This window comes from Adiantum capillus-veneris, chromosome 28, assembly GCF_014529385.1.
Source record: "Adiantum capillus-veneris isolate H3 chromosome 28, ASM1452938v2, whole genome shotgun sequence".
Lineage (NCBI taxonomy): Eukaryota > Viridiplantae > Streptophyta > Polypodiopsida > Polypodiales > Pteridaceae > Adiantum > Adiantum capillus-veneris.
Genome location: NC_140958.1, coordinates 29,155,735 through 29,182,705, shown reverse-complemented (window position 1 = coordinate 29,182,705; position 26,971 = coordinate 29,155,735). Strand labels below are relative to the sequence as shown.

At 46.3% G+C, this 26,971-nt stretch overlaps 1 protein-coding gene across 4 annotated transcripts in view; it reads right to left on the bottom strand.

Annotated features, from left to right (window-relative positions):
* LOC147420223 (histone-lysine N-methyltransferase ATX5-like) overlaps positions 1-26,971 on the bottom strand; it is a 139,413-nt gene that overhangs the window by 68,177 nt on the left and 44,265 nt on the right. For 2 of the 4 annotated variants that reach the window (XM_086504930.1, XM_086504929.1), the window contains 10 exons: positions 23,501-23,592; positions 23,315-23,407; positions 23,028-23,166; positions 22,838-22,946; positions 22,642-22,741; positions 22,428-22,552; positions 22,159-22,304; positions 9,940-10,044; positions 8,918-8,985; positions 8,561-8,777 (listed from right to left, as the gene is read on the bottom strand). In XM_086504930.1, coding sequence (XP_086361056.1) covers positions 8,561-8,777; positions 8,918-8,985; positions 9,940-10,044; positions 22,159-22,304; positions 22,428-22,552; positions 22,642-22,741; positions 22,838-22,946; positions 23,028-23,166; positions 23,315-23,407; positions 23,501-23,592 — 1,194 coding nt within the window. The remainder of the gene's footprint in view (positions 1-8,560; positions 8,778-8,917; positions 8,986-9,939; positions 10,045-22,158; positions 22,305-22,427; positions 22,553-22,641; positions 22,742-22,837; positions 22,947-23,027; positions 23,167-23,314; positions 23,408-23,500; positions 23,593-26,971) is intronic. The other 2 variants (XR_015187016.1, XM_086504931.1) reach the window with 2 other exon arrangements.

Below are 26,971 nucleotides of genomic sequence, written 5' to 3'. Positions count from 1 at the left end.
GACCATGTTGGATGCAGGTGATAGTCCTTGTTGGAGAGAAGGACCTAGACTTTGTTGTATTTGCCGCAATCCTTTGATATAGTAACAATCCTTATCTTCATGCCCAGATTTTTTGCAGAAGTGGCAATAAGCCCGAAGGGGACAGTCCTGTGGAGGATGTCTTGGAGAGCGACAAGAGCTGGCACCATACCATAGCTTTAGTCTCCTACTGAGACCGAAGCTCTTCTAGATCTCTCTTGATTTGATCCAAAGCCTCAAGGTGCGATGGTTTCTCTTATCTCAGAGAGATTGATTTCTCTTCTTGGAGAGCGCGTTGTAGTTTTAGGGCTTCAAGTTTCCTGCGCAAGGTAGTCAACGGATCAGCAGGACTACCTTCCGAGAACACAGAGGTAGTCTCTATGTGAGGAGAGTTGTTGAACAGCTTCCTAGCCCCCTCTATCCTAGTAGCAGCTGCGATGAATTCCTCCAGAGTGGCATCGGGTCGGAGGCTCTCTCGGAGTTTTTACTGAGAGGTTTTAGGGAGCGCCTTCTCCACCCACTTCTTAACCATGAATTCACTGGGTTGCTGGGGAAGCTTGGCAACCACAGACTTGGTTTTAGTCATAAGCTCTGCAAAAGTCTCCTCTGGCTGGAGCACCATGTTGGCCAACTCATCCAACACTTTCTCTTGGTAGTCGCCTGGCCTAAAAGCTGCACATAACTGTTGTCTTAAGTCTGCCCATGTTGCAAAATGATTCTCTGCAAACTGGCTGTACCATTTGCCCGCTAAGCCGTCCAAGGTGGATGGAAAAAATACCAAATAAGCATCTTCTCAGTTAAGATCACGTCCCCTACAGAGAGATACGAACCTCCGTGCATGGTCGTCAGCGTCTTCTGAAGAGAGTCCTTTGAAGGTGGGGAACTTGATGTTTACCTTGGCCAACACACTAGCCAACGCCTCCATGGCCCCTTGCTGAGCCTGTTGCTCAATAGCCTGCTGTAGCAGAATAGGAGAGAGCTTTGCTGGAGAAGGTGATCTGGAAGATGTGGAACCGGATGAAGGAATGGGGGATGTCGTATGTGGAGGTATGGGTGACGAGGTTAATAGACTTCTACTAGATACCACAGGTCGTCTTCTGTTATAGTGCTTCAGAGGGCTCAACAGTGCGCTTTGACGCTCGACTGACCGCCTTGTATGTGTCATGCAGTGACCACCAATCCAACCAAGCTTTGGGCAAGAAGACTCTAACTGTGGGCTGAACAACACAGGTCTAAACCAGGACAAGTGAGGATAGTGACTAGACCACCTGGTCCAGGACCAGTGACTAGACCACCTAGCTGGTAGCACGAGGAGGACTGGACCAGGGTGAGGACTAGACCACGACCTGGGACGAGGACGAGGACGAGGACTGGTTGGACCAGGGCGAGAGAGGACTAGACAGCAGACTATCTACACAGTGCAAGCAAGTGTGCGGAGCTAGGTAAGAACCAATTAGTTTCACGATTTGTATCTCAACAAAAGTGAGACTTCCTTTGAGGTCCCACCGTGATAGCCAAAATGAGAGCACCTGTAGCGCGGATAATGTGTCGTGCTCTCTACAGTGGGTGGTCCTCAGTGCAATGTGCGTGACAATCTCACTCAAACAGACTGAAAAGAAAGGAAACAATAGACATCAACAGAGCTCACAAAGGCACAACAGCAGACCAGAACATATGACTCGACTATCTCAAAGACTGATACAAACTCTGGCGTGGCAGCACCTCTCAGCTCCAGCCCAGGACTCACAGGTACAATGGGGGTGTCGAGGCTCAGATGTGCAGGGATGGTGAAGACGTGCTCTGTGTATAGTCTCACTCTAGACGACTACGTACAAGATGCTCTGACCAAACGCTACTACTCATATATACAATCATCAAGAGCCACCAACGGCTCATAAATAACATCACCTAAGTCTATCCCCAGTGGGTGGCGGTGGTGACCTGGCCACGATGTCCACTAAACCACCGTATCCCTGCCACGTGTCTCTGCCTAGCGAGTCCGTCTAGTGTGAACCGACCAGACCAAAGACCAACTGTAAACTAACTCTCCTGTGAAAGTGACACTGTAGCCTACTACAGTGCTCTGAGTAATGCCCTCCAGAGAAGGCTATGTCAAACTGTTGAATGAAGGCCAAAGCCCTCGGAGCATCACGGAATCCAGAAAAGGATTCACATTTTAGTGACTGTCCACCCTCTTTAAATTCCTTTGTCTTCTTGCTCTCATCTTCGAGGAAGTCGTATTGGTTGGCTCTATAAAAGTGCTTCTTCTTCGCATAAAACATGTGGTCGTCAGAGTCCGAACTGTCAGAGGATGACGCCTCTTTGGAGCTATCAGAAACTGGTCGGAATCTGAGCTTCTTTGCCTTTTTCTTGTTCTTTCCAAAGCTTTTCTTTTTGCTTCGCTTCTTGACCTTTATGTCCTCTTCACTCGCGTAGGAAAAGCTAGAAGAACTATCAGAAGAAGAGGAAGAAGAATTGGGTAATCCTTCAAAGCGCACACGCTTCTTCTGCTTTCTTGCAGATGCAAAAGAAGATTGACAGCCCAAGTAACCCGGGTAGTCAGTCCCCTTCTTGCGCATCTTCAATTGCTTGTTCAATTGATTTTTCGTGTCAAAAAGCTGACTGATCTGGGTCTGAATCACCTCTTGAAGTTCTTCCTCTGTAAACATCCTCAGAGTGGGAAGTTTCTTGATTGCCGGTTTAATTGGTGGTTCGGTGGCTTTCTGCCATTGAGTATGCACTTCAGCCATGGACTACTGGGTCAAAAAATTTGCAAACTGGGGATCTTTAGCAAACTAAAGCATCTGCTTTGTGCACTCGTCAACCTGTTGTCGACGTTGCATCTCCAAAAGTTCATACTGTGTAGGCCGAGGTGGCCCATACTCGTCGTCTGCTGCATCGCTTGAATTTTCTATATTATCTCCTCCCGCCTCAGCGGTTACAAAAGAGGTCGATTGATTCTTTCAGAATCCATAGGTGTCGCGAGAAAAGGGATCGGATTTCCCAATAGAAGAGAAATCGGCGTTGCTCTGATACCACTGTAGCAAACTTGGACACCCGAAGTCAAGATTTTGTCGCGACACAACAGAGATTCACTTCAAAACACTTCACAAATTTTAGAGTCGACACGGCTTGGCGTAGTTCCGTGCCAAGGGAGATTGACCCCAAAGACTGGCGCCCCTTTCGGTATATCTTTTATATTAATCTTTGAGCAAAGTACAACTGCCTGCGGGTGCTCGCTCTCAGCCTCTTCATCCAGATGCTCTGAGAAGTGAGCCCCCTTGGGTCACTTATAAAGGTTTACAAGGGTTGCTAAAAGCAGAGCCCCAAAAGCATTAAACTCAAAAGCAATGAGCTCCAAAAGCAACTTGCTAAATTCTGCCAGCAAAAGCAGTCAGCGCCAAGTGCGGAAATCCATACAGTCAGGCCACGTCAGCATCCAACGTAAAACGCGGAAGTTCGTACGCTGCCACGTCAGCCAGTCAGTGTAGGAGCCGGAAATCCGTAGGCTGCCATGTGGCACTCTGCCACGTCAGCCTATCCGTACAACAGGGTTGTTGTCCACAGGGTCATGCCACGTTGTCAGTTTGTGACAGAGTCTGATATTCGAGATTCTTTGATGGAATTTTTGGTCTCTTGTCGCACGTCTGGGTGGCATGTTTCTCCCTGCTACAGTCGTCCTTCCCTCCTTTGTCCCTAGCCTTTGATGTATCACCCATCTTTTGTAACTTTATATCACTGGTTTTTACAAAATGGTTTGTTGTAATTGTCATATTTCAGGGGGGGTTTCACTACCAGTTCCATTTCTCTTGTGAGGCCTACGGCCTTGTAATTTAGTTACGTAATACAATAGGGTGAGACCCTCCTTTGAGAGAGAAATGAAATGAAATGAAATGTTATATTAACGTCTTTTAAAGGCCAATGCGACCTATGAGACCAAACTGTTACAAACTGCTGAATCTGATACCATGTTTGGGTACAAAAAAAAGAGATGCCAAAGTGAAAAAGAGATGAAACTAGAGGTGCTACTGGCTGTAACTATGTAGGGTATGTGTGATCACTAATACATTGTGCGCCAAATACAAGAGGGTGATATAATGGGTGATGACTTCATCCTCATCTGCACTCTGGATGTCAAGCTAGTATGGCTCGTATCCTCTGTTGTAGTCTCCGTCAATGCTGTGAAGCTCCTCTCCTCAACCGTGGGCGTCTCGACCTCCCTAGCTCTGATGCTCAATCAATGAGGGTACCGCTAGTGTGAGTATGAGCGGAGATTTGCACTGGTGTCTTCTCCTCTAACTAACCCGTGCCTGGTGTGAAGAAATCAGTAATCTGTCTCTGGGATTGTCTCTCTCCAGATCTGCTAAGTAGATTGTCTCTGTATCTGTGTAACTCAAGTAAATACAGTCCAAGACATCGCTGGTCCTGATAGCTCATGGCTTTGGAGAAAGGTCCGAAGCCTTCTCTGAATAGAAAGTGGAAGCGACCCCGTATCTCGTAGTACGTTGTGCACTGACATATATGATGCATCTCCGTCTCTGGCTCTGTATGGCACAGGCGGCATATCCTGCTGGCTGCTGGTGTCCCCCTGAAGCTACCAGTCTCAATCTCAAATTGATGTGAGGATGTCCGTATCTGACTAATGGCACACCGTAACCCATGGGCTAGATGTGTATCCATATAGCTGGGTTGAATCACAAACCCATCCTTAGTAAGTTGGAGAAGATGCTCTCTATAGAAAGCCATCTTCGTGCCCAGCTCCTATGTCGGCTCTATACATGTCCTCTTGGTGTCCAGCTGGGTTAGATCCTGGCGAAGGAGTCTAGTAATCTCCACCAGCGTAAGAGACAGCGATGGTGCATCAAGGGAGTATGGAAAAGGGGATAACCTGTCTTGCTGAAGCCAAGTATCTGGAACCATGATGACATCTGTGCATACCAGCATGATGTGTCCCCCTTTAAAGCTAACTATCTAGAGGACTCAAGGGCTAGTATGGCATATCTGTCTCTGGTAGTATCCCATAAGCTATGCATAAAGGAGACTGATCTGGTAAGCGTCTCTATCTCCATAGGGGGGTCTGCCAACTCCGCTCTAATGATCTCGTGTGGTATGGAGGCCTTGGCTCTAATCAACCGAGAAATCATAACTACCAAGGGCCTCTCCATACCTCTCCACCCATCCTAACCCACAGAGGGTCCCCAAACCTGAACCCCATAGAGAATAGCTGAAGCTACCAAGGTATCAGAGAGCCACAGCTTTGTTCGGGGTTCCTGGAACTAAACCTGCATACACATCCTCTCCAATCCTCCCAAGGCCGCATATGCACTGGTCAGTCTAGTCTCTACTGCTCTCTTCAAAGAAAACCTTGGCCCAACGAAGACTACCCCAAGATAAGTGTATGCATCTGTGTACTCCACAGTCTCCTGGCCATAGGTGAATGTGGGTGCTGATTTCCTGATCCACTGTGGGGTGGTGTTAAACACCATGACCTTGGTTTTACCAAGGTTTACAGACAATCCACTATCCTCCGCAAACCCTACTTGATGCCATCTATAGAGAGAAATGAAATGAAATGAAAATGTTATATTAACGTCTTCAGAAGGCCAAAGTGACCTATGAGACTAGAAAGTTACAATGTGGTGGATCTGATACAAAGTCAGAATAACAAAATAAACTAACTAACAACATAACAAAACAAAAATACTACGGAATCCTAAGCTGCTCGATGTGAACTAAGCAAAGTACACAGCTGGCTAGGATAGCTAAATAGCCAAATCACAGGAGATCCAGCATCGGCACTGGCGGATCTCATCAATCTCCTCATGGTCAGTAGTCTGACCGGGCGTCGTGCATGTCCGGCCAAAGTGATCCGAAACTTCTAATGCAGCCTCCGTCGATGTTGTGTAGTCTTCCGCAATCGTGGGAGTCTGGATCTCCCCAGCTCAATCGTTCAGTCGATCAGTGTGCCTCTGGTGCGAGACGAATATGTGGGAGTAGCTCCTCCGGCTGCCCAATGTCTGCTCTAAAGAAATCTGTGATCCGTCTCTGCGACTAGCTAGCCTCTCCTCTCATCAGGCTATCTCTGTGTCTGCGCTGCTCAAGCAAAAACAAACCCAGGCATCTCTGATCCTCGTACTCCATGACTCTAGAGAGTGGTCCAAAACCTTCTCTAAACAAGCAATGGAAGCGGCCTCGTATCTCGTAGTAGATGAGGCAGCAGCATGTGTAGTGCAGCTCTGTCTCAGGCTACACGCCACACAAGGGGCATGTCCTGGCCTCTGCTGGTACTTCGCTGTATCTCCCAGTCTCAATCCGCAGCTGGTATGAAGATGTGCGTATCTGGCCAATAGCTCCCATGAGACAGGTGGGTGTCCATGTATATGGCCTGGTGATCTCGAACTGTGTAAGAGTGAGAGATGGTGAATCCAGTGAGTACTGGAAGGGTGGCAACCTGTATATGCTGAACCCATGCACCTAAAACTATGATGTCATCTCCCCATACCAGCATCCTATATCTCGCTGCATGGCTAACTGTCGAGAGGACTCAAGTGCAAGGCGGGCATATCTATCTCTCGGAAGTTCCCACATGCGGTGTATGAAGGAGACTGATTTGGTGAGCGCCTCAACCACTAGTGGGGGGGGCGCTAGCTCTGCTTGGATAATGCCACGTGGTACTGAAGCCTTGGCTCTAATGAGCCGCGAGATCATAGAGACCAGAGGTTTCTCCATGTCCCCCCATCCATCCGTGCGACCCGACCTCCCGTGATGATCCAATGAAGGTCCCCATATCTCAGCTCCATAGAGCAATGTAGAGGCCACCAAAGTGTCAAAGAGCCAGAGCTTCGTCCGAGGCTACTGAAATTGAACCTGCGAACACATCCTCTCCAATCTACCAATGCTGCATGGGCTCTAGTCAATCTGGTCTTTGCTGCTCTCCTCAATGAAAATTCTGGTCTGCTAAAGACCACTCCAAGGTAAGTGTAAGCATCTGTATACTCCACGGTCTCTTGGCTGTATGTGAATGTAGGTGCTAACCTCAAATCCATTGTGGGGTGGTATTAAACACCATAGCCTTGGTTTTACCAAGGTTGACAGACAAACCACTTTCGTGGGCAAACCTATGCAAAGCATCCAAGTGACGTTGCATCCCCTCCGGAGAGTCGGAGATCAACACAATATCATCAGCATATAACAATAGTGGAATCCATGTCCCTGCCAGCTGTGCACCTCTATCACCATCGCTCTCAATGTAGTCAGAAACCTCATCCACATACATACCGAATAGAGTAGGAGAGAGCGGGCCGCCTTGCTTCACCCCAATAGTGGAGTGAACCGGTGTAGATAGACCCTCTGAGGTGCGTACATGCCCCACTATTGACCTGTATAATGCCATGATCCCCCAAATGAGCTCTATAGGTACTCCCATCTCCTGTAGTCTGCCCATCAATCTAGCTCTGGGTACTTTGTCAAATGCTTTGAAGAAGTCCACAAAGCTACAGTAGATCCGTCTCCCATGTGATCTGCCTCCTCAATGATGGCTCTGAGTGTCAAGATATGGTCAAGAGTAGAAAAGCCTCTCTTGAACCTTGCCTGCCCAGTTGCGCGTATCCTCTTCCACTCTTCCCATCTACCGAGCTGCTGCTCAAGAATGGATGCGTACAATCGTGCCAATGTGTGTCCAATCATGATAGCGCGATAATTCCCAGGCTCCATAGGGTCTCTTGACTTGAAGATAGGTACAATAGTAGATAGGCTCCAAGTGTCAGGCAAGCCTTCACACATGGCATGGTTAAACATAACTGCTAGAAGCTCTGCTAGTAGATCTCTAGCATGCATGCTCCGCCACTAAGCCATCATGATCATATGCTCCCCCAGTCCTCATCCTGTCAATGGCCTTCTTTACCATCTCAGCGGTGAAAAAAGCACATATGTGTGGGCATGGATAGAGAGGGTCGGGAAGGGGCGTCTGTCCAGGAACTGTATACAAAGATGATGCATACTGCCCCCAGGCCTCTTTAGAGGTAATGGCAAGGGGGGGAGAGTGCTCATGAAAGAGCCGCCACGCCTCACGTGAGTCAAGAATAGCTGGTATAGATCCTGCTCTAGTCGAGCCAAAAATGACCTCTTCTTCCGCCGCACCAGGCATCGGAAGTCAATCTGTGACTGTCTGTGAGTGATGTCCCCAAAAGCACCTCCCTTTGAAGTCTGGCTCTAGTCTCACGGCATTCTACATCATACCAATTGTTCTGCGGCATGCTCCTAGAACGGCAACTCTGCTCAGGCTGAGTGTGTGGGTATGCCTCTGCTACTGCATCATGTAATGTCTGTGTCAGTATAGTAGAGAGAGAGAGAGAGAGAGAGAGAGAGAGAGAGAGGAGAGAGAGAGAGAAGAGAGAAATGAAATGTTATATTAACGTCTTCAAAAGGCCAAAATGACCTAGAGAGAGAGAGAGAGAGAGAGAGAGAGAGAGATGCATCGCAAACCCTACTTGATGCCATCTATAAAGTAGGTTTCTTTGCTAATATGTACGAAAAACCATACCCGTCTTACATTTTTGCAAATTGATGTATACTCATGACACCTTGAAGCAGACGATGTTACGTATGGCTTAACATCAATGGTAAAAGAACTTCGAATGACTGCGCTGGCCTCCAACACATCAACTACACTGTCAGGCTCTTGCTTCTCATTATTACCTTGTGATTCAGCATCTTCATCTGGACTAGTAAGAGCAAGCCTTGCCTCAGAATTAGGAAGCCTGCAAAAAAATCTTGGAGGCTTACTTTTTGAAAAGAAAGCTCGTTTCCTTGTGAACTTACCCAAGACAACGAAAAGATCAAACTTAGTAACCTTAGAAACTAAAATTTACTGAAAAAATCTATGGAAAGTAGAACTCACCTGTGCTCAGCACAAAAGGAAATTTTCCTTACAGCCTGCATGCTGTTGTTGTTCTTTAGCGTTTGAATCTGCCCAGAATAATAGTCAATGCAGATTACATAACCTTGTGAGGTAAAAACATGTAAACTCTGAGCTTAAACTACGTGTGCAATAACCATGACTGCCCTCCTAATAATTTCAATCTAGTGTCAGGTTTGCAGGCAGTAAGTTTTCCCTTTAAAGCTTCTTTGCAGATACCCCAAACTGTTTTAGCCGTGCCATTGAAAATTGGCAGGTCACGGGTGTCTTGTCTTTTTTTTTATAAATGGTGCAGGTTCAGTTGTATACAAGTTTTGTAGGCAGGGAGAATTCTGACTCGTTGAAGTTGCCCACCTTCTCACTCCTAGAGCAACCACTTTGGCACTTCTCTGTCTATATTGTAGTTCAGGGGATCTGCATAAAACTATGAAACATGCGGCTACAATGGATGGTGGAGAAATCTCTATTGTTAGCAGCCCAGAACCGCAACAGCATGGAAAATGAACTTGGGGAATTTCACATCGAAAACTCTCAGACTGCTTGTTTTATTGAGGTACCTCATTTTGTTAAGAACCTTTTTGCATCCCACTACATATATTAAACATTTGGAATTCAAACCTTGAGAATTTTTCCAACAAACAGTTTGGTACAGTAAAGAGCAGATTGAAAAAAGAAGGGGATTTTCTAAGCCAAAAATAACATGGAAAGACAAGGAAGAAGCTTAAGCCAGACGAGCTGCTGTCTCATGCATTGATGTGGTCCATAAGCTGTGACTTCAATGCCACTAAAACTTCTGAAAGCAAATTCGATCTGTAGCCACTATTATACACAGCAAGCAAGCTGTTTGTCTCCACAATGAAAAGATTGCTCCTAGTCAAAACCTTTTTCGTCCAGAACCTCTATGAGATGAACTCGGTTCGCAGTTTTTAGTCACACACGAAAGGCATTACACTAAATGTACAATCAGAATATCTTTTTCAAAAGAACTGGCCCAAGTAGATTACCTCCATATGGTAACCGGCTCTAGCTGCACAGGTGACATGATAAGAAGTAGGGCAATCTTCACACTTGATGCACACTCCATGTGTTTGTTTGCATATTCTACACGCCTTCAGAAAACAATTTGACAGGGTTAGGGAATATAACATGGTATTTAAGAGAGAAACAAATGAAACATGCATGTACATTGTTGCCAACGTGAGTTGAGTTGCAGTTGATATCATAATGCATCACAAAGCTTTTTCCATGACATGTGGATTCTTCGAGTTTGCATTTTGACCTTACGCAAACTGGTCTCAGCTGCGACAAACTTCAATGGAAAGCAATGACATTTTCATTAAACTTAATCATAATGTGAGAAGCGTGCTACTAGTCCTTCCACCAAATGGATCACCAACTAGATAAATCCTTCCAAACATGGAATGGCTCATCATATCTGCACCAATGCTGGAGCAATCCAAAAAGCATTTTGTGGTGGAAAGATACCAACAACTATGCTATTGTCATGGTCCTTCACCAAGACGTAGCCTTGAGAGTCATAAGCTCAGAGATCCACGAATGCACAATTTCACATAGGAGACAAACTTGTCATTGGGTATCAACCTGACCTTCATGATCAAAAGGGTGGTGGGCCAAATTCATGTTTCAGTTTAAATTATTCGATATCAGAAGCCTCAATATCAGAATCTCGCAACCAATCACGTTCTCATGAACAGCTTACTTCCACTTCTTCTCAAAAGAAGAAAAGAACCCCTCAGATGTCGAAGCAAAGCCAAATCAGCCCAAGAATGGGGCAGCATCAACAACCAGCGGGCCCTTATTTTGTTTGATCCAGGCAGTACGGATAACTTCATCTCTACGAAGCTTGCCAAAGATCTCAACGCCCAATCAGTCTCTATTCAAGCCTCGTCTGCTTTCAAAGGACAAAACTCAAGTTCAACTCCTATTATAGGGAAGCTGAATTTAAAGGTAGATAACTACAAAGATCAAGAATCTTTCTTACTAGCTTCACTTGAGGGATGTGATGTAATCCTGGCAATGCCTTGGCACTACAAGATGCATCCCATCCCTGATTATGTTCAGAAAACCTTATCCTTTGATCATAAAGGAAAGCAATATGTTGTAATTGTGGATGCAAGTGATTGGTGTATTCCCATCACCAACCACATTGCAATTAAGCAAGAAATGAAAAAGTGTGTTTCAGTGTACTTAACTTTTGCGAGAGAGAGAGAGAGAGAGAGAGAGAGAGAGAGATGTGTCTTCGTCACAACGTTCTTCCTCTTTAGAGAAAAATAGAATTAAGTTGTTAGAAAGTTTTAAAGATTGTTTTGCAGATGAGCTTCCAAATGAACTTCCACCTTCTCGACCTAAGGATCATACCATTGATTTGATCCCACGGAGTTCTCCTCCAAATCAGCCCCCTTCTAGAGTCAGTTTACTGCAACAAGAGGAGATCCTCTTGCATAATGAACTTTTGGAGAAGGGTTTAATAAGGCATAGTACCTCTCCATAGTGTCCATCTATTCTCCTAGTACAGAAAAAGGACGGCACATTCCGTATGTGCATAGATTATAGATCTTTAAACAAGATCAGTCAAGAATCGATTCCCAATCCCTCGGATCGATGACATTCTTGATAAGTTACAAGGAACAAGTGTCTTCAGTTGTACAGACTTGAAGAGCAGATATCATCAAATCCGCATGCTCCTCACGATCTGCATAAGACTTCATTTAGAACAACCTTTGGGTTGTATGAATTCTTGGTAATGCCTTTTGGACTCACTAATGCCAACATTCAACAGAATGATGGACACAATCTTCCATTCATATAGAACCTTTACAGGAGTCTTCTTCGATGACGTCTTAATCTTCTCAGAGACGGAAGAAGAACGTTGCAAACATCTCGCAATAGTTTTTTAAAGAATTATGCAAACACAAATTATTTGTAAATGCTAAGAAGAGTGAGTTCTTTTTAAAAGAAATTCACTACTTGGGCCATATAGTATCTTAGTTTTTGTAAATAATTAATTTATTTACTAGAAAATAAATAGTTAAAATAGTTTTTTGCACATCAGAATAGAACTAGTACTAGGGCCTTAGGTATGCCCGAATGAGGTATAGAACACCTTAGGGGAACCCTAGCAAAAAAATACCCTGAAGCCCTAGTGATTTGGAAATCGGGCCTTCAATAAGGGATAGATAGTAGCCTCTGATTTCAGGCTCAAAAAATTACGCGCGATATTGATACCACCTATCAACAAGTAAAACAAGAAATTCTTCGCACTTAAGAGCAGCAGAAGAGAAAAGCAGACAAGCACAGAAGAAACCTTAAACTTGAAAAAGGACAATATGTCATGCTGAAGTTTGAGAAAGCTAGATTGAAAAAGCGGGTCGGAAAAGGGAAAGTTGTTAAACTTTCCCATAGATTTTACATTCCTTTCAAGATTACAGATAAAGTCAATGAAGTGACTTTTAGATTGGATTTGCCCTCTCATTGGCGCATCCATAATGCATTTCACGTAAGTCTCCTCCGACCATATGTTGGTTCTCCTCCCGTGGTTCTAGTACAGGAAGATCCTCCAGAAGTCGAAGAGATTGAGGAGATCCCTCAACCAGAACAGATAATACACCACTCCAAGCGACAACTGAAGTCCAGGAGACTACATCGAAAGTATTTAGTCAAGTTTAAAAATTATACTCCTTTAGACGCAAAGTGGATGACTGAGTCAGATCTCAAGGATTACCCAGAAATCTTGCACAATTATGTTGACGCTCTACAGTTGAGGTCAACTGTTTAGAACCAAGAGGGGTGTAACTATATTAGTTTCTGGAAATAATTAATTTATTTACTAGAAAATAATTATTTAGATAGTTGTGTGCACATCAGAATAGAACTAGTAGTTCTAGGGCCTTAGGTGTGCCCGAATGAGGCATAGAACACCTTGGGGAAACCCTAGCAGAAAAATACCCTGAAGCCCTAGTGATTGGGAAATCGGGCCTTCGATAAAAGGTAGACAATAGCCTCAGATTTCAGACTCAAAAAATTACGCGCGCTAGTACGAGCACACGAATGAGATGAGGTCCTTAGAACAGTGATCCTAGGGCCATAATTATTTTTGATAAGGCCCTAGGATAAGCTAATTAAATTAAGTTAAATTATCTGTGGGTGGGCCAAATGGCCGGAACAAGTGTGAACAAGTGTTGCAGGAGCAGTGTCGGTACGGCGTAGGAGCGGTGCTAGTACGGCATTGTGCCGAGGGAGCAGCTAATGTTTTCATAAGTAGCATTTGTGTGTACAGTTGTGAGTGAATTGCACAATTTCTTAATGGCCTGGGGACTTTTAAAGTGAAAAGTTGAATGGTTTTTTAATTATAAGGTAAGTGTGACGAAATGGCACACTTACCTATGCAAACTCACTCTCACTCTCTCTCTCACCCTCCCCCATCTTCTGACGCCCCCTCTTCCTGTTGACTACATAGGTGCACCACCTCTCCCATTTGGGAGGTTGGCAGAGCACCTACCCTCCCTATTGTGAGTATGCTCTACGCGATGGAGCTCTCCATTGAAGCTTGAGAGCAACCCTTTGCGACATATGTGGTAGCTTTGAGCTCCCATAGCCTAGAACAAGGACTCTCACAACCATAGCCACTCTCTCTAGTAGTTTTGTCACAAAAAGTTGCAACCTACGCTCTCTTTCTCAAGTGTATTGGCTGTATATTCTCTGTTGTCAGCCCCTAATCACCTCTATTAGGGTGAATTTTAGTAAAGTATTCATAAAATCTCAATCCTCTCTACCTACTCTACGCATACACAAAGTTTGGTGCGATTCCATCACGAAAAAAGCCTCTATTTCGGCATTGGAACCTCGGGTAACATTTTCAGGTTATGTGCCGAAATTACAGCAAGCATGTGTGTGTGTTTTGCGTGTTTTCCCTTGAGTTAATTGCAGGAATGACTATGAATGAAGATGACTACTTAGAGACTCTCTTCTTTGAGAGCTTCCGAGGAGTTTTGTGGAAGATAGACTCTCGCTTTCAAGAGCTTCCCAAAAACTCACAGAAGAGGGAAAATCCTCTCAGAAGTTAGAGAGTAGTTTTCTCACTCTCACAGTCAGAAGCAGACAAAGGACAAGAAACAATAGAGGTTGGGCGTGTGCCCCGTCCCTGTGCTTGTAAAGATTCTCCCTTAGTAATAAAGATACTCTCTTTATGGGGGGGACCAGCCCATCTTCTGGTCCCCAATGATGTGTCAAGCTTCTCTCTCTCTCTCTCTCTCTCTCTCTCTCTCTCTCTCTCTCTCTCTCTCCTCAATTCTTTCGAGTATATGAATTGCATTTAACAGTTAGTTTACGCTTCCGTAGTTTGTGACAGAGGTCCTCCAGAAGCTGTGACCATTTGCCACCCTTTGGAGGTGCCAACAATGTCTTTATGTCTATGTATCTCCACTAGAAAATGGCCAATCTGGCACTCATCTCTAGACTCCATGATTTGTCGTAGGGTGGATTGTCCTATAAAAAGAGTCTCATATCTATCTCTAATGCTCTCATATACTCTACATCTGTAGACAAAGCGCTCCTCGTCCTCAGTCACACTCTCTGTGCAAAGCTGGCAGAACCTCTCAGCTTGCGGGGTATGAGCAGCTCTTCCTGTCTCTATCTCTAGCCAGTGTGATGATACTTGGAGCTGACCAATCACCACTCGTGAGCTATGTCGGAAGTATGTGTCCATATAGCACGGTCTACGAATGAACCCCTCGTCTAGCATGGTCAAGAATCTTCAGTGAAAAGGTTGTCTAGAGTTGCTGGCATACATCCTATCTAAGTACTGTGTTCCTCTCACTGTGTGAGAGTTCGATGAAGGGTGAGTCCAGGTCATTTTGGAAGGGTGGTTTTCTATCTATGTAGTCCATGTGCTCCAAACCACTCTCTCACCTGCGAGTACCAAGACTCCTCTTCCCCCAACTATGAAATTTCTCTAGAGGAAGAGAGAGAGAGAGAGAGAGAGAGAGAGAGAGAGAGAGAGAGAGAGAGAGAGAGAGAGAGAGAGAGAAATGAAATGAAATGATACATTAACGTCTTCAAAAGGCCAAAATGACCTATGAGACCATCAGATACAAAGTGGTGAATCTAATACAATGTCTGAAGTACAAGTACAAAAAGTACTGAAAGTAAAAAATGAAAACTGAAAATGAAGTGTGAAATGTGAAATGTGAAATGTGAAAATGTAGAGTAGGCCCTCAATGACAATCTAGGTGTCGTGCTAGAATGCCTCTGATCCTCTGCTGGAGTCTCCGCCGATGGAGTGTGCTCCTGTGTCTCGATCGTGGTCGTCTCGATCTCCCGAGCTCAGTCGCCCTGTCAATGAGGGTGACTCTGGTATGAATGCGGGTACAACCCTGTGCTGGTGGTTGGTCTCTTGGCTCCCTCAATCCAAAGAAGTCTGTGATCTGTCTCTGCGACTGTCGTACTCCATGTCTCCTCAACAGACTATCTCTATGTCGGTGTAGCTCAAGTAGATATAAGCCAAGGCATCTCTGATCTTGATACCCCATGACTCTATCTAGGGGTCCAAAACCCTCCCTGAATAAGCAATGGAAGCGCCCTCGTATCTCATTATACAAAGTGCAGTGGCATATGTAGTGTAGCTCTGTCTCTGGCTCTCTACCGCATAGTTGACATATCCTAGACTCCGGTGGTATCCCTCTAAATCTACCCGTCTCAATCTCCAGCTAGTGTGAGGATGTGCGAATCTGACCAATAGCACATCGCAGACCATGAGACAAATGAGTGTCCATGTAGCTCGGACGAGTCACAAACCCATCTCCCGAAAGTTGGAGAAGGTGCTCTTTGTAGAAAGCCATCTTCGTGCCCAACTCCTGCATCGGCTCTACCCATGTCCTCCTGGTGTCCAAATGTATAAGATCATGACGAATGAGTCTAGTGATCTCCGTCCGTGTGACTAGCAGGGAGGGTGCATTCTCTGACTCCCCAGAAACAAAACATGTACTCTGAAACAAGCCGCCTCGAGGTCAAGAGAAGAGTCGCATAGAAAACATGTAAAGAAGTAGTCGAAGAAATCCCACTGGCGACAGATGTCAAAACTAGTCAACCCGTGAGGAACTACCACAAAGAGCGACGTCTGCACCAAGAGAGGGATCCGAAGGTAGGGCTGCTCCTCTCGCGCCAGGCGGCTCGTAGCAATGCACTGCTGAGAGACCTCAAAGCTGTCGAAGAGTGGCCTATCCCCTGGGCCGGTGGCAGGGCATGGGAGGGGTCAGGATATGGAGCGGAAGGACTAGCGGGAGGAATGCAAGAGGCGAAAGGGGGGGGGGGGGGGGGGGGGGGCTGACGTGGATGGGACATCGGCCGGCTCATCCTATTGTAGAGGATCGAAACTGTTCCCTATGGAAACCCACTACTACTGGCATGGTGCACACCGAACACTAGGAGCGTGAGACTGGCACGCCTGTCCCTGACGACGACGGCTACAAATCTGTTGCCAGCCCTCGCCTACCTGGGCACTTCTCTCAGTATCGGTACCCATCTCGACTTTGTGCTCCTTGCGTCTCTGTCTATTAAGCCTGGCCAACCTTGGTAGGCTAGGTGTGTGTCGAGGGTCGAGTCCTCCTCCGTGGACATGCCTTCGCAAGATGGCCCATCTGTCTACAAATGAAACACGAGTTCGGGAGACCAAAAACTCCACACTCTTTCTAATTGAAACGAATATGGAGAAGGATCTCCCGGCTACACAAACCGCCTACAGATACACGTCGAACGAGCCACCCGACCATAGCCACCATCCGGCAGCTCCCCCGTGCTGGGGCCAGCGTCCGAGGACGTAGGCGTGCACCTATAAGACCGAGCGTCCCATACCACCCAGCCTCACCTCCTCGAGGTGACCTCGCGCACTCCTAGCCTCGCGGGCTAACCACTAGCACTCTGCCAATGCGGGTCGATAACTGTAAATGAGGCCCTGGCCTCCCTTTTATAATAATGGCCGGCCACACTGATCGGGTTCACACTACGTCCGTCGGACACTGGACGCCCATCCCGACGGTATCTGGACTAGATCCCCTCTCCTGTGAGCGGGACATAACATACATCCCCCCTAAAGAGCCATTGATGTCCTCATCAATGAAGTGGGGATACTGAGCCTTCAAAGCTCTAACAAGTTCCCAAGTAGCAAACCTTTCAGATTGACCCTTCCATTTAATTAAGTACTCGTCATAAGCCTTTTGACGTGAATGACGGGTATGATGATCTAAAACTGCTTCTGGTTCTCGAGGAATATACTCAGTTTGCATATCTTGCCATACATTTTTCTCGATAGGCACAACAACGTCGGCTTCGCCCAATTTCACTTTAAGGCGGCTGACATGAAACACTGAATGTACACTAACATCCGAAGGAAGAGCCAGTTTGTAGGCAACTTGGCCAATTTTCTTTGCGATCAAGAACGGACCACAATATCTAGCTGAAAGCTTATAATGCTTTCCTGTTCGCATAGTCTTGGAATCCTTGGGTATCGTCAGATAGACCCATTGTCCCACATCTAGAGTCCTTGGAGATCTCTTTTGATTAGCATAAGTAGTGACTCGATCACGAGCCATTCTTATACTATCCTTAGCCAATTCGAGTATTTCTTGCATGTCATACAGGAAATCACGAGCTTGGCATTCCTTCACTTTCTCTAAGCCAATAGCAATCGGGGATTTAGGCTCAAATCCATACATCAACATGAGCGGGCTAAATCCAGTAGCAGAATGCTTGCTACTATTATAGGCAAACTCTAATTGTGGAAGATACCGTTCCCAATCAGACTGCCTGTGAGAGACATAGGCTCTCAACATGTCCTCTAACGTCTGATTCATCCTCTCAATTTGTCAGTCGGACTCAAGATGGTCAGAAGATGACATACTCAACTTCGTTTGAAGATGAGCAAACACATCTCGCCAAAATCGGCCAGTGAACTTAGTATCTCGATCACGGACGATATCCTCTGGGAGACCATACAGCTTATAAAGCTGATTGACAAATAAAACCGCCAACTCATGGCTTTTTACTGTCGACTTCGTTGGTATAAACTTTGCCATTTTTGTGAGTCTATCGACCACAACCCAAATAGCGTCATTGCCCCGACTAGTATTTGGCAAACCAACGATAAAGTCCATGGAAATACTCTGCCACTTGGTATCTGGGATTTCCAATGGATATAGCAGGCCAGCTTTCCTAAGACGCCCTGCCTTATTGACCCGTCTGGCCACATCCGAAGCAAGCCCCCTTCTTCTTGGGGCAATCCTTAATTTGGTGACCCGTCTGGCCACATCCGAAGCAAGCCCCCTTCTTCACTGCATCAGCAACTAAAGCATTTCTGGATTTCTTCTTCTCTTGAGAAGATCTCAACGGTGATTTGGACTTATGCTGGAATCGGGGTTGCTTCCTCGAAGCACCCTCACCGGATTGATGGTCTGCAGTTCTTTTCTTCTCATAATTCGCTCCATTTATCAAATGGAACGTCCTAGCCTTTGCCACTACATCCTTGACATCAGTCGGGGCTTTATCCTTAATTAAGGCCGAACAGTAATCCTCATGCAATCCCAGCAGATACATGTGCACAGCGTGCGTAGAATCCACCTTGCAGAAGGTGAGCGCCTCCTTGAAAGCTATCGTATATTTCTCAAAAGACAGAGTTTTCATCGAAAGACTCTGCAGTTTGGCATAAGCTTTCAAAGGGTCCATTTTAGCGAAATCCCTCTTGAATTTCACATAAAAATCAGCCCACGTCGGAGGCTTCTCTGTCATGTCGCGCCGCCAAGTAAGCGCCTTACTGCGCAGATAGAGAGGAATCGTCTGAATCCTCTGTTCATCATGCTCCCCATGGAGATCAAAGTATGTGCTCCACTGGTGCAGCCAGTTATTTACGGCCAGTTCCGTACCCTCCTTCTCTTCGCCTGAGAAATTCGTAGTTTTGTACGGAATCGTGGCAGTCGGACCACCCTGCGAATGCCCAAAAGCAGCAATCTGCATCTCGCAATTGTTAGAGATGGGTTCCGCCCTCGGAAATATGCGCAGTCGTCGACTCAGCCATATTTTTGAGAGTAGAGAGTCGGGAACTGACCCCTATACGACCTCTTCGAGACAGGCCAAGCGAAGGTTCGTCTGAACATTCGCGTTTTCCAGAGCGGTGATACGCTAGTCGAAACTCTGGAAAGTGCTTGTAATCCATGTATAGAGAGCATGCGTGAATGGAATTTGGATATTACCTGGCGCGTGCGTCGTCACGCTGCACATATGCGCTGGAGGAATCCATGGGAGGTGTGAAAAACTGGAAGATTCACGCGAAACCAGACCTTTTCTGCACTTTACGATCGCGAAAAGTTGAAGTTTGAAAAGCTCTACGCATCGGCGTGAGCGTCAGAAGGCAAGCAGGTGATGGCAGGAGCGCGGGAGCGCGAGAAGGTGAGAGAGAGCAGGCTCAGGAGAGAAGCAGGAGAGTCTAAAAACTCAATTCTCTGCAACTCACAACTCTCTGTAAGTGAGTCTTTTAATAAAGCACAGGTTTCAAGCTGTAGCTTAAAAAAAGTCCTGGCCATTTTTTAAAAAATTAAAAGGCCACTTGGTTTAAATGAACCAAGCTTAAGTGACATCAAAGAAAAACTCCAGCGCTGAACTTAAAAAAACGTTCGCTGCTCTGCGAAGGGATGCCGCATGAGTGCGGGAGAGAGCACACGCGCGTAAGTTTGGGGAGCTTGCGCTTGCATGTGTTTGGCACACGATAGGCTGCCAATTAAGCACCATGTTGGAAAAAAAAACGTTGCTGCTGGAAGCCAACGCTACAAACCTGTCTCTCTTCCATTGTCTCCTGCAGATGCGAATAAACACACAGGAAGAGGTATCTCTCTCTCTCTCTCTCTCTCTCTCTCTCTCTCTCTCTCTCTCTCTCTCTACCTTTGTGGCATGATACCATTGCTCAGTCTACCAGCCACCCATAGGAGTCGGTAGCACTCCTGTCTCAGTTCTTTGTTTGTACCCGGACTTGGTACTAGACTCATCATTGTAATCAGTTGGTCTCATAGGTCATTTTGGCCTTTTGTAGACGTTAATATATCATTTCATTCTCTCTCTCTCTCTCTCTCTCTCTCTCTCTCTCTCTCTCTCTCTCTCTCTCTCTCTCTCTCTGTGTGTGTGTGTGTGTGTGTGTGTGTGTGTGTGTGTGTACCACACACAAAAGAGGAGCACAGAGAAGGATTAGAAGTTTTATGTGCTGAATTTAGTCTAAAGTCAGCAGATAAATAAATAAATAAACCACTGATTTCCATCGAAAATCAGCAAAAGCAATAAAAGTCCATCAATTCTCAACACTGTCACCTGCCAATTTGCTGATTTTCATTAAAAATCAGCAACCGAACACTGTTTTCTTGCCTACAAACATGCTTTCAAGAAGAAAAGTAAGTAATTTCAGCAAATTAATCACTAAAAATTACGCGAACTCGAGGTTCCCCGACTCGAACCGATTCGTAGGTGTGCACACAGTCCCTCGTGCAGCCAAGCCGGCTCTGATACCATGAAACGAATACAGAGAAGGATCTCCCGGCTACACAGACCGCCTACAGATACACGTCGAGCGAACCACCCGACCATAGGCACCATCCGTCAGCTCCCCCGTGCTCGGGCCAGCGTCCGAGGACGTAGGCGTGCACCTGTAAGACTGAGTGTCCCATACCACCCGGCCTCACCTCCTCGAGGTGACCTCGCGCACTCCTAGCCTCGCGGGCTAACCATTGGCACTCTACCAGTGGGGGTCAATAACTGTAAATGAGGCCCTGGCCTCCCTTTTATAATAATGGCCGGGTTCACACTACGTCCGCCCGGACACTGGACGCCCATCCCGACGGTATCTGGACTAGATCCCCTCTCCTGGGAGCAGGACATAACACTAATCCAACCACCACTCACCTAAGGCAATAAAACCACCTTCGGAAGTGTATGTGTATCCCGAACAAGAACCCGCAAAGTGGGTAACCCTGAAGTCTTGGCCACAACTGAAGCTAAAGTGCGCGGGATCTCCAAGACCGTCCCAAACATGGAACCAATCCTAGAGAGCAGAAGGACGTACTCCCGCCTCAAGGCTGGGAAGCAAACTGAGATAGGAGGATCTGCCTCCTCTTCCAACACAACTGAAGTTGGGTCGAAGTCGTGGTGCCACTGTCTGAAGTAAGCTTGAGCCGCCCGAAATTTGAATGCCAAGCAGGATCATCGAGATCACTTTGGCTGCCATCTCTGAAGAGTCAAACTCTATTTGACAATAACCTCTCCTAAAAATCTGCACATCAATGATCTTGCCCACTTCGGTGAGGAGTCAAGCTTGTAGCAGGTCCCAAACCTCGCCTCTGTTGGCTCGTGTGGCCAACGATCTTGCATATGATCAAGGTGGCATGAAGCCTTTCCACCTCGCCAATTTAGCTCGCTTGCTCTTCTAACAAAAGAGCAAGCCGAAGGGTCAGCTCCGCGGTGTCGGACGACGGGGCTTCAGTAGAGTCCCTTTGAGGTAAAGCAGGGGCCACCGTTCTGTGTCTGTTGTTGTAAGAAGAGGACGGAGGAGTCGATGTAGGCCGCCAGCAGGCTGGAAACAGCCTACGGACAGCTCGCGAGGCGAAGGGGGGATGGGGGCTAAGAGATAAGGAAGCGGCGGGTCAGCGGTGGGGGGAACGTGAAACACAGAGGTGGGGACCCTACGGGCAGCACGAAGGAAAGAGGGGGGAGGGGGGGGCGCTGCAGCGCAAGAACCGGGGGGGAAGCGCGAGAGAGAGGAGAGCGGGGAGAGCAACGCAAGGGAGGGTGGGAGGAGGCGGGGGCTGCAGGCTGCAGCGCAAGGACCGGGGGGGAAGCGTGCGAAGGGGATGGAGCGAGCAGCGAACTCTTTTGTCATGCACAAGCTCTGATGATACATAGGAGGGAGAAGTTAAATGTGTGATGTGTAAATCAGCACGTCACCGCTGCGCACGTAGCATGTCTTTTATATGACTAATCTCCTTCTAAAGCACTTGACCAACTTTTGACGTGATTTTTGCCCCGGCTGGGCCACCCTTATATTTGTCCTCACTCTTGGAAAGTGTAGCTCTAAATAACAAGGTTCAGCTGATACATACTCAAAAAATTATGGCCAAATGTAGCTAAAAATTCATGTTTCTATTATCCCTGGCAATCAGACTTGAAGGTGTTCAAACCTGTCTAAATCGTAAGGGATCAATTTTTGTCAAACCGTCTGCAGGCTCCATCTTCAGTATACTCCGAAAAGACATCTCTTGAATAAACCAGGCACAATAAACATGAACCCAAAGTCCCTGGATGGTAGAAGGCTTCAATGCCCCACCTAATGGCTCAAAACAAGAAAAAACATACATCACCTTCTAAACTTGCCACAGAGAAAGTGCTGTAGTGATTAAGTCTTATCCATAAGACTCAAAGCCAATTACAATGCTAAAAAGAAGAGCACCTTTGACAGGGCAAAGGCAGCATTCCCGTTCAATGTCGGGGGTTTCACAAGCTCCGCACATAAAAGTAGTACCCAATTCAGAAGCTCGCACCCCATAGCAGTCTTCATGGACAGCAATATGACACCTGCATATTGCATTTTAATGTTTTAGGCATAGCAGCTTCGGTTTCAAGTTGTGCAGCTTCAAAATAAACAAAAGTTTGCCATGCCAAACCTGTTACAAACAAGAATCTTGTTGTAATCATAATCCTCCACCCACCGGCAAACTGCACACCTTTCCGATGTCCAGTTCACAAATACTGGCTCGTAAGTCCCTGACAGATAGCAGAGCAAACCTTGATAAATATTTTGACTACCAAAGAAGACTTCCACAATAAGCATTACAAGCTGAATCCTGAGAAGAACCTGACCTTGTAAGCAAGCATGCAGCTCTCCTTCACGTTGCTGTGATGGTACACTTATCTCAGACCCTCCGTATGCAAGGCTCCCTCCTGCGCCCTTTTTCAACATGCTTTGTATCTGAAGAAGAGGGATAAAGACGTTAAATATGTCCAATGCTTTAAGATGAAGTAAAATGATGCTTTGAAACTCTCTCTGTACCCATGATAGAAGAGTTTTCTTGGTATTCTTCAGCTTAATACTCTCCTTCCATTTCTTCTTTTTGCAGCCGGTATGCCTTTCCCATTTGGATGGCCCCATCATTTTTCCTTCGTTACAGTCCTCACATTTGCATAACACTCTGTGATGCTCACAATTTGTCACTAAAAGACGCCAAGGAGAAACAAACATGCACGCAAAACTATACTGCAAGGATCACAATACACTCATGCAATCATGTTCTGACTATATCAAAGTACAGAAACATAAATTTTTCAAGGTGAACTCACTGATGCAGTTTAGGAAGATACTCAGCTTCTTTACCACAACAGACTACATTTATAGAGTCTGGGATAACAACAGCGTTCACGCTATCTTCCACACTGAAATATGCAAACAAAAGGTCAATTATAAGAGAGTGTAAACTTGAATAAAAGGTCATTTAAAAACCATTGGGCAAAAGAAAGGGAACCAACTTTTCTGATTTCATGGGTGTCACCACTAATGGCTCATTAAGATGAATCTTCTTACAGTCAGGGCAATGATACTCAACGCCATTACCCAAGTCCTGCAGTAAAAGTAGAACTCTCAAGGATCTGCAAGGATGTCAGACTTGATCCTAGAAGAATGATCTTAAATTTTCAGTTTTCTTTAACTTATTGAGGCTAAGTTATCAGAACGGTGGTATCTACTATATAATATTAGCATTGGAGTAAGACCAACAGTCGGGATTTTATAAACATTTGATTCATGGTTTACACAAGACAAGCTCTTTAACAAAGTTTCGGTTCACTTTGACATGTAGCAAATGAGCAGACAGCTACGTATAAGTGGTGCTACTGAGAAACTACCATGAATAGCTGAATATGTAAAGAAGATACCTTACTCTCTTTCACTTTTTCTGCAGCTGAGGTTAACTGCCTCTACGCCTCCAGCCCATCTTAGGAGGTGGACGAGTTCATTCATGTTGACATCTTAGAATGCAGGCAATATTATTAATGTCGACATCTTGGGAGGTGACTACTATCAGGTTCAGATGGAGTCTCCCAACATGGCCACCAAGAACACACCCTACTCAATGATCTCCAAGGGCAGGAATGACAAAAGTAATCGGTGAAAGCTTCTCTGAAGAAACACCAATGCACAATCTGGCCAAAGCCAATGGCTACCCAAGGAGGAGAGAGTGGCAGAGAATGAGGATGGGAGCTAAGAAGCTACAGGGAGACACCAAGAACCTCCCAACCGATCTCCAAGAGGGAAGCACCAATATCTCTGAGCTTGAACAACCCAGGAGGAATTCTCAGATGTTGAAGAAATCGGCCCACTTGCTCAAGGGCCCTGCTGAAGGCTACAACATCCAGCTCATCTTGACCAGGAAATCAATACCGCAAATTGAAACCAACTCCATGGAGACCAAATTTTAGGAGAACTTGGCAGAGAGAAGAGGACCTTCACCCCAGTCATAAACAAAAAGAGGCAACAAACAAGCAACCAATTAAAACACAACACAAAGCCAAAGAAAAGATATACCCCACACCACTGCGTGCAGAAGACACAATCTTATGGTTAGCATTCAGAGTCCCATGTTGTCTTTCTCTCTCCCTTTTACTGGCATTGAGACATGGATAGAGAAATCTGTTATTGATTTAGTCATTTATCATACTTTGTAGGCCATTCAAACATGGGTAGATTGCCTTCCTGCCTTGCTATAGAGCAGCTTGCACACAGAGTAAGGGAACCATCCAATGGCTACGTTCAAAGGGCAGTTGTTGTTTGCCGATTGTCATGTTGATGGAGCATACATCTTGGATCCCTTGCACCATGCGAGAATCGTCAGAGTCTACAGTGACTAGCTCATTGCGCTGCTTTCAAGGCTACTATGGTTCCTGGTATACAACAGCTCGCTCTTTTATTCTAAGACAGCTACACCGACCGTTACCTCATGATGAAATGCTCTTCCACTAGCTATCATTCCATGACCACCGCTAGACGCCTCATTTAGCTACATGCATTGCTGCGTTAACTCGGGCTTGCAGACAGGCAGCTAGGATGCAACGTTGTGCTCCTTTTCAGAGAGAGAAATGAAAATGAAATGAAATGAATGTTATATTAACGTCTTCAGAAGGCCAGAATGACCTATGAGACCAGAAAGTTACAATGTGGTGGATCTGATACAAAGTCAGAGTAACAAAAATGACAGAATAAAATGCTATGGAATCTGAAACAACTAGGTGTGAGCTAAGCAGATAGGTGGGATAGCTAAATCACAGACCACAAAAGATCCAACTAGGTGGGATAGCTAAATCACAGATCACAAAAGATCCAGCATTGGTCGCTGGCGGATCTCATCAATCTCCTCCATGGTCAGTAGCCTGACCGGGCGTCGTGCATGTTGAGCCAAAGTGAGCCAAAGTGATCCGAATCCTCTGATGCAACCTCCGTCGATGCTGTGTAGTCCTCCGCAGTCGTGGGGGTCTGGATCTCCCTAGCTCGGTCGCTTGGTCGATCAATGTGCCTCCAGTGTGAGGCGGCGAGCTCTCCTGTGGTAGTTGCTCCTCCGGGTGACCAGTGTCTGCTCTAAAGAAGTCTGTGATCCGTCTCTGAGACTGGCTGGCCTCTCCTCTCATCAGGCTCTCTCTGTGTCTGCGCAGCTCGGGCAAAAACAAACCCAAGCATCTTTGATCCTCGTACCACATGACTCTGGAGAGTGGTCCAAAGCCCTCTCTGAACAAGCAGTGGAAGCGGCCACGTATCTCGTAGTAGACGGGGCAATGGCATGTGTAGTGCAACTCTGTCTCAGGCTCCAGGTCACATAGGAGGCATGTCTTGGCCTCTGCTGGTACTCTACTGTATCTCCCAGTCTCGATCCGCAGCTGGTGTGAAGATGTGCGTATCTGGCCAATAGCACATCGTATCCCATGAGACAAGTGGGTGTCCATGTATCTAGGTCTCGTCAGAAAACCGTCCTCCGTAAGCTAGAGAAGATGCTCTCTGTAGAAAGCCATCTTCGTGCCCAGCTCCTGTGCTGGCTGTATCCATGTCCTCCTGATGTCTAGCTGAGTCAGGTCCTGGCGGATGAGCCTGGTAATCTCGGACTGTGTGAGAGTCAGAGAGGGTGCATCCAGTGAGTACTAGAAGGGGGGTAGTCTGTCTATGCTGAACCCATGCGCTTGAAACCATGATGTCATCTCCCCATACCAGCATGCTGTATCTCCCTGCATGGCTAACTGTCGAGAGGATTCAAGTGCAAGGCGGGCATATCTGTTTCTGGGAAGTTCCCAGATGCGGTGTATGAAGGAGACAGATCTAGTGAGCACCTCAACCACTAGTGGGGGGGTAGCTACCTCTGCTCGTATAATGGCACGTGGTATTGAAGCCTTGGCTCTAATGAACCGTGAGATCATAGAGACTAGTGGCTTCTCCATGTCCCCCCATCCATCAGTGCGACTTGTCCTCCCATGATGGTCCAATGAAGGTCCCCAAATCTCAGCTCCATAGAGCAATGCAGAAGCCGCCAGGGTGTCAAAGAGCCAGAGCTTTGTCCGAGGCTCCTGAAACTGAACATGTGAACACATCCTCTCCAATCTACCCAATGCTGCGTGGGCTCTGGTCAATCTAGTCTCTGCTGCTCTTCTCAATGAAAATGCTGGTCCACTAAAAACCACTCCAAGGTAGGTGTAAGCATCTGTATACTCCACTGTCTCCTGGCCGTATGTGAATGCGGTGCTGACCTCCTGATCCACTGTGGGGTCGTATTAAATACCATGACCTTGGGGTTTTACCAAGGTTGACAGACAAACCACTTTCATGGGCAAAGCTATGCAAAGCATCCAAGTGACGTTGCATCCCCTCTGGAGAGTCGGAGATCAACACAATATCATCAGCATATAACAATAGTGGGATCCATGCTCCTGCCAGTTGTGCACCTCTATCACCATCTCTCTCAA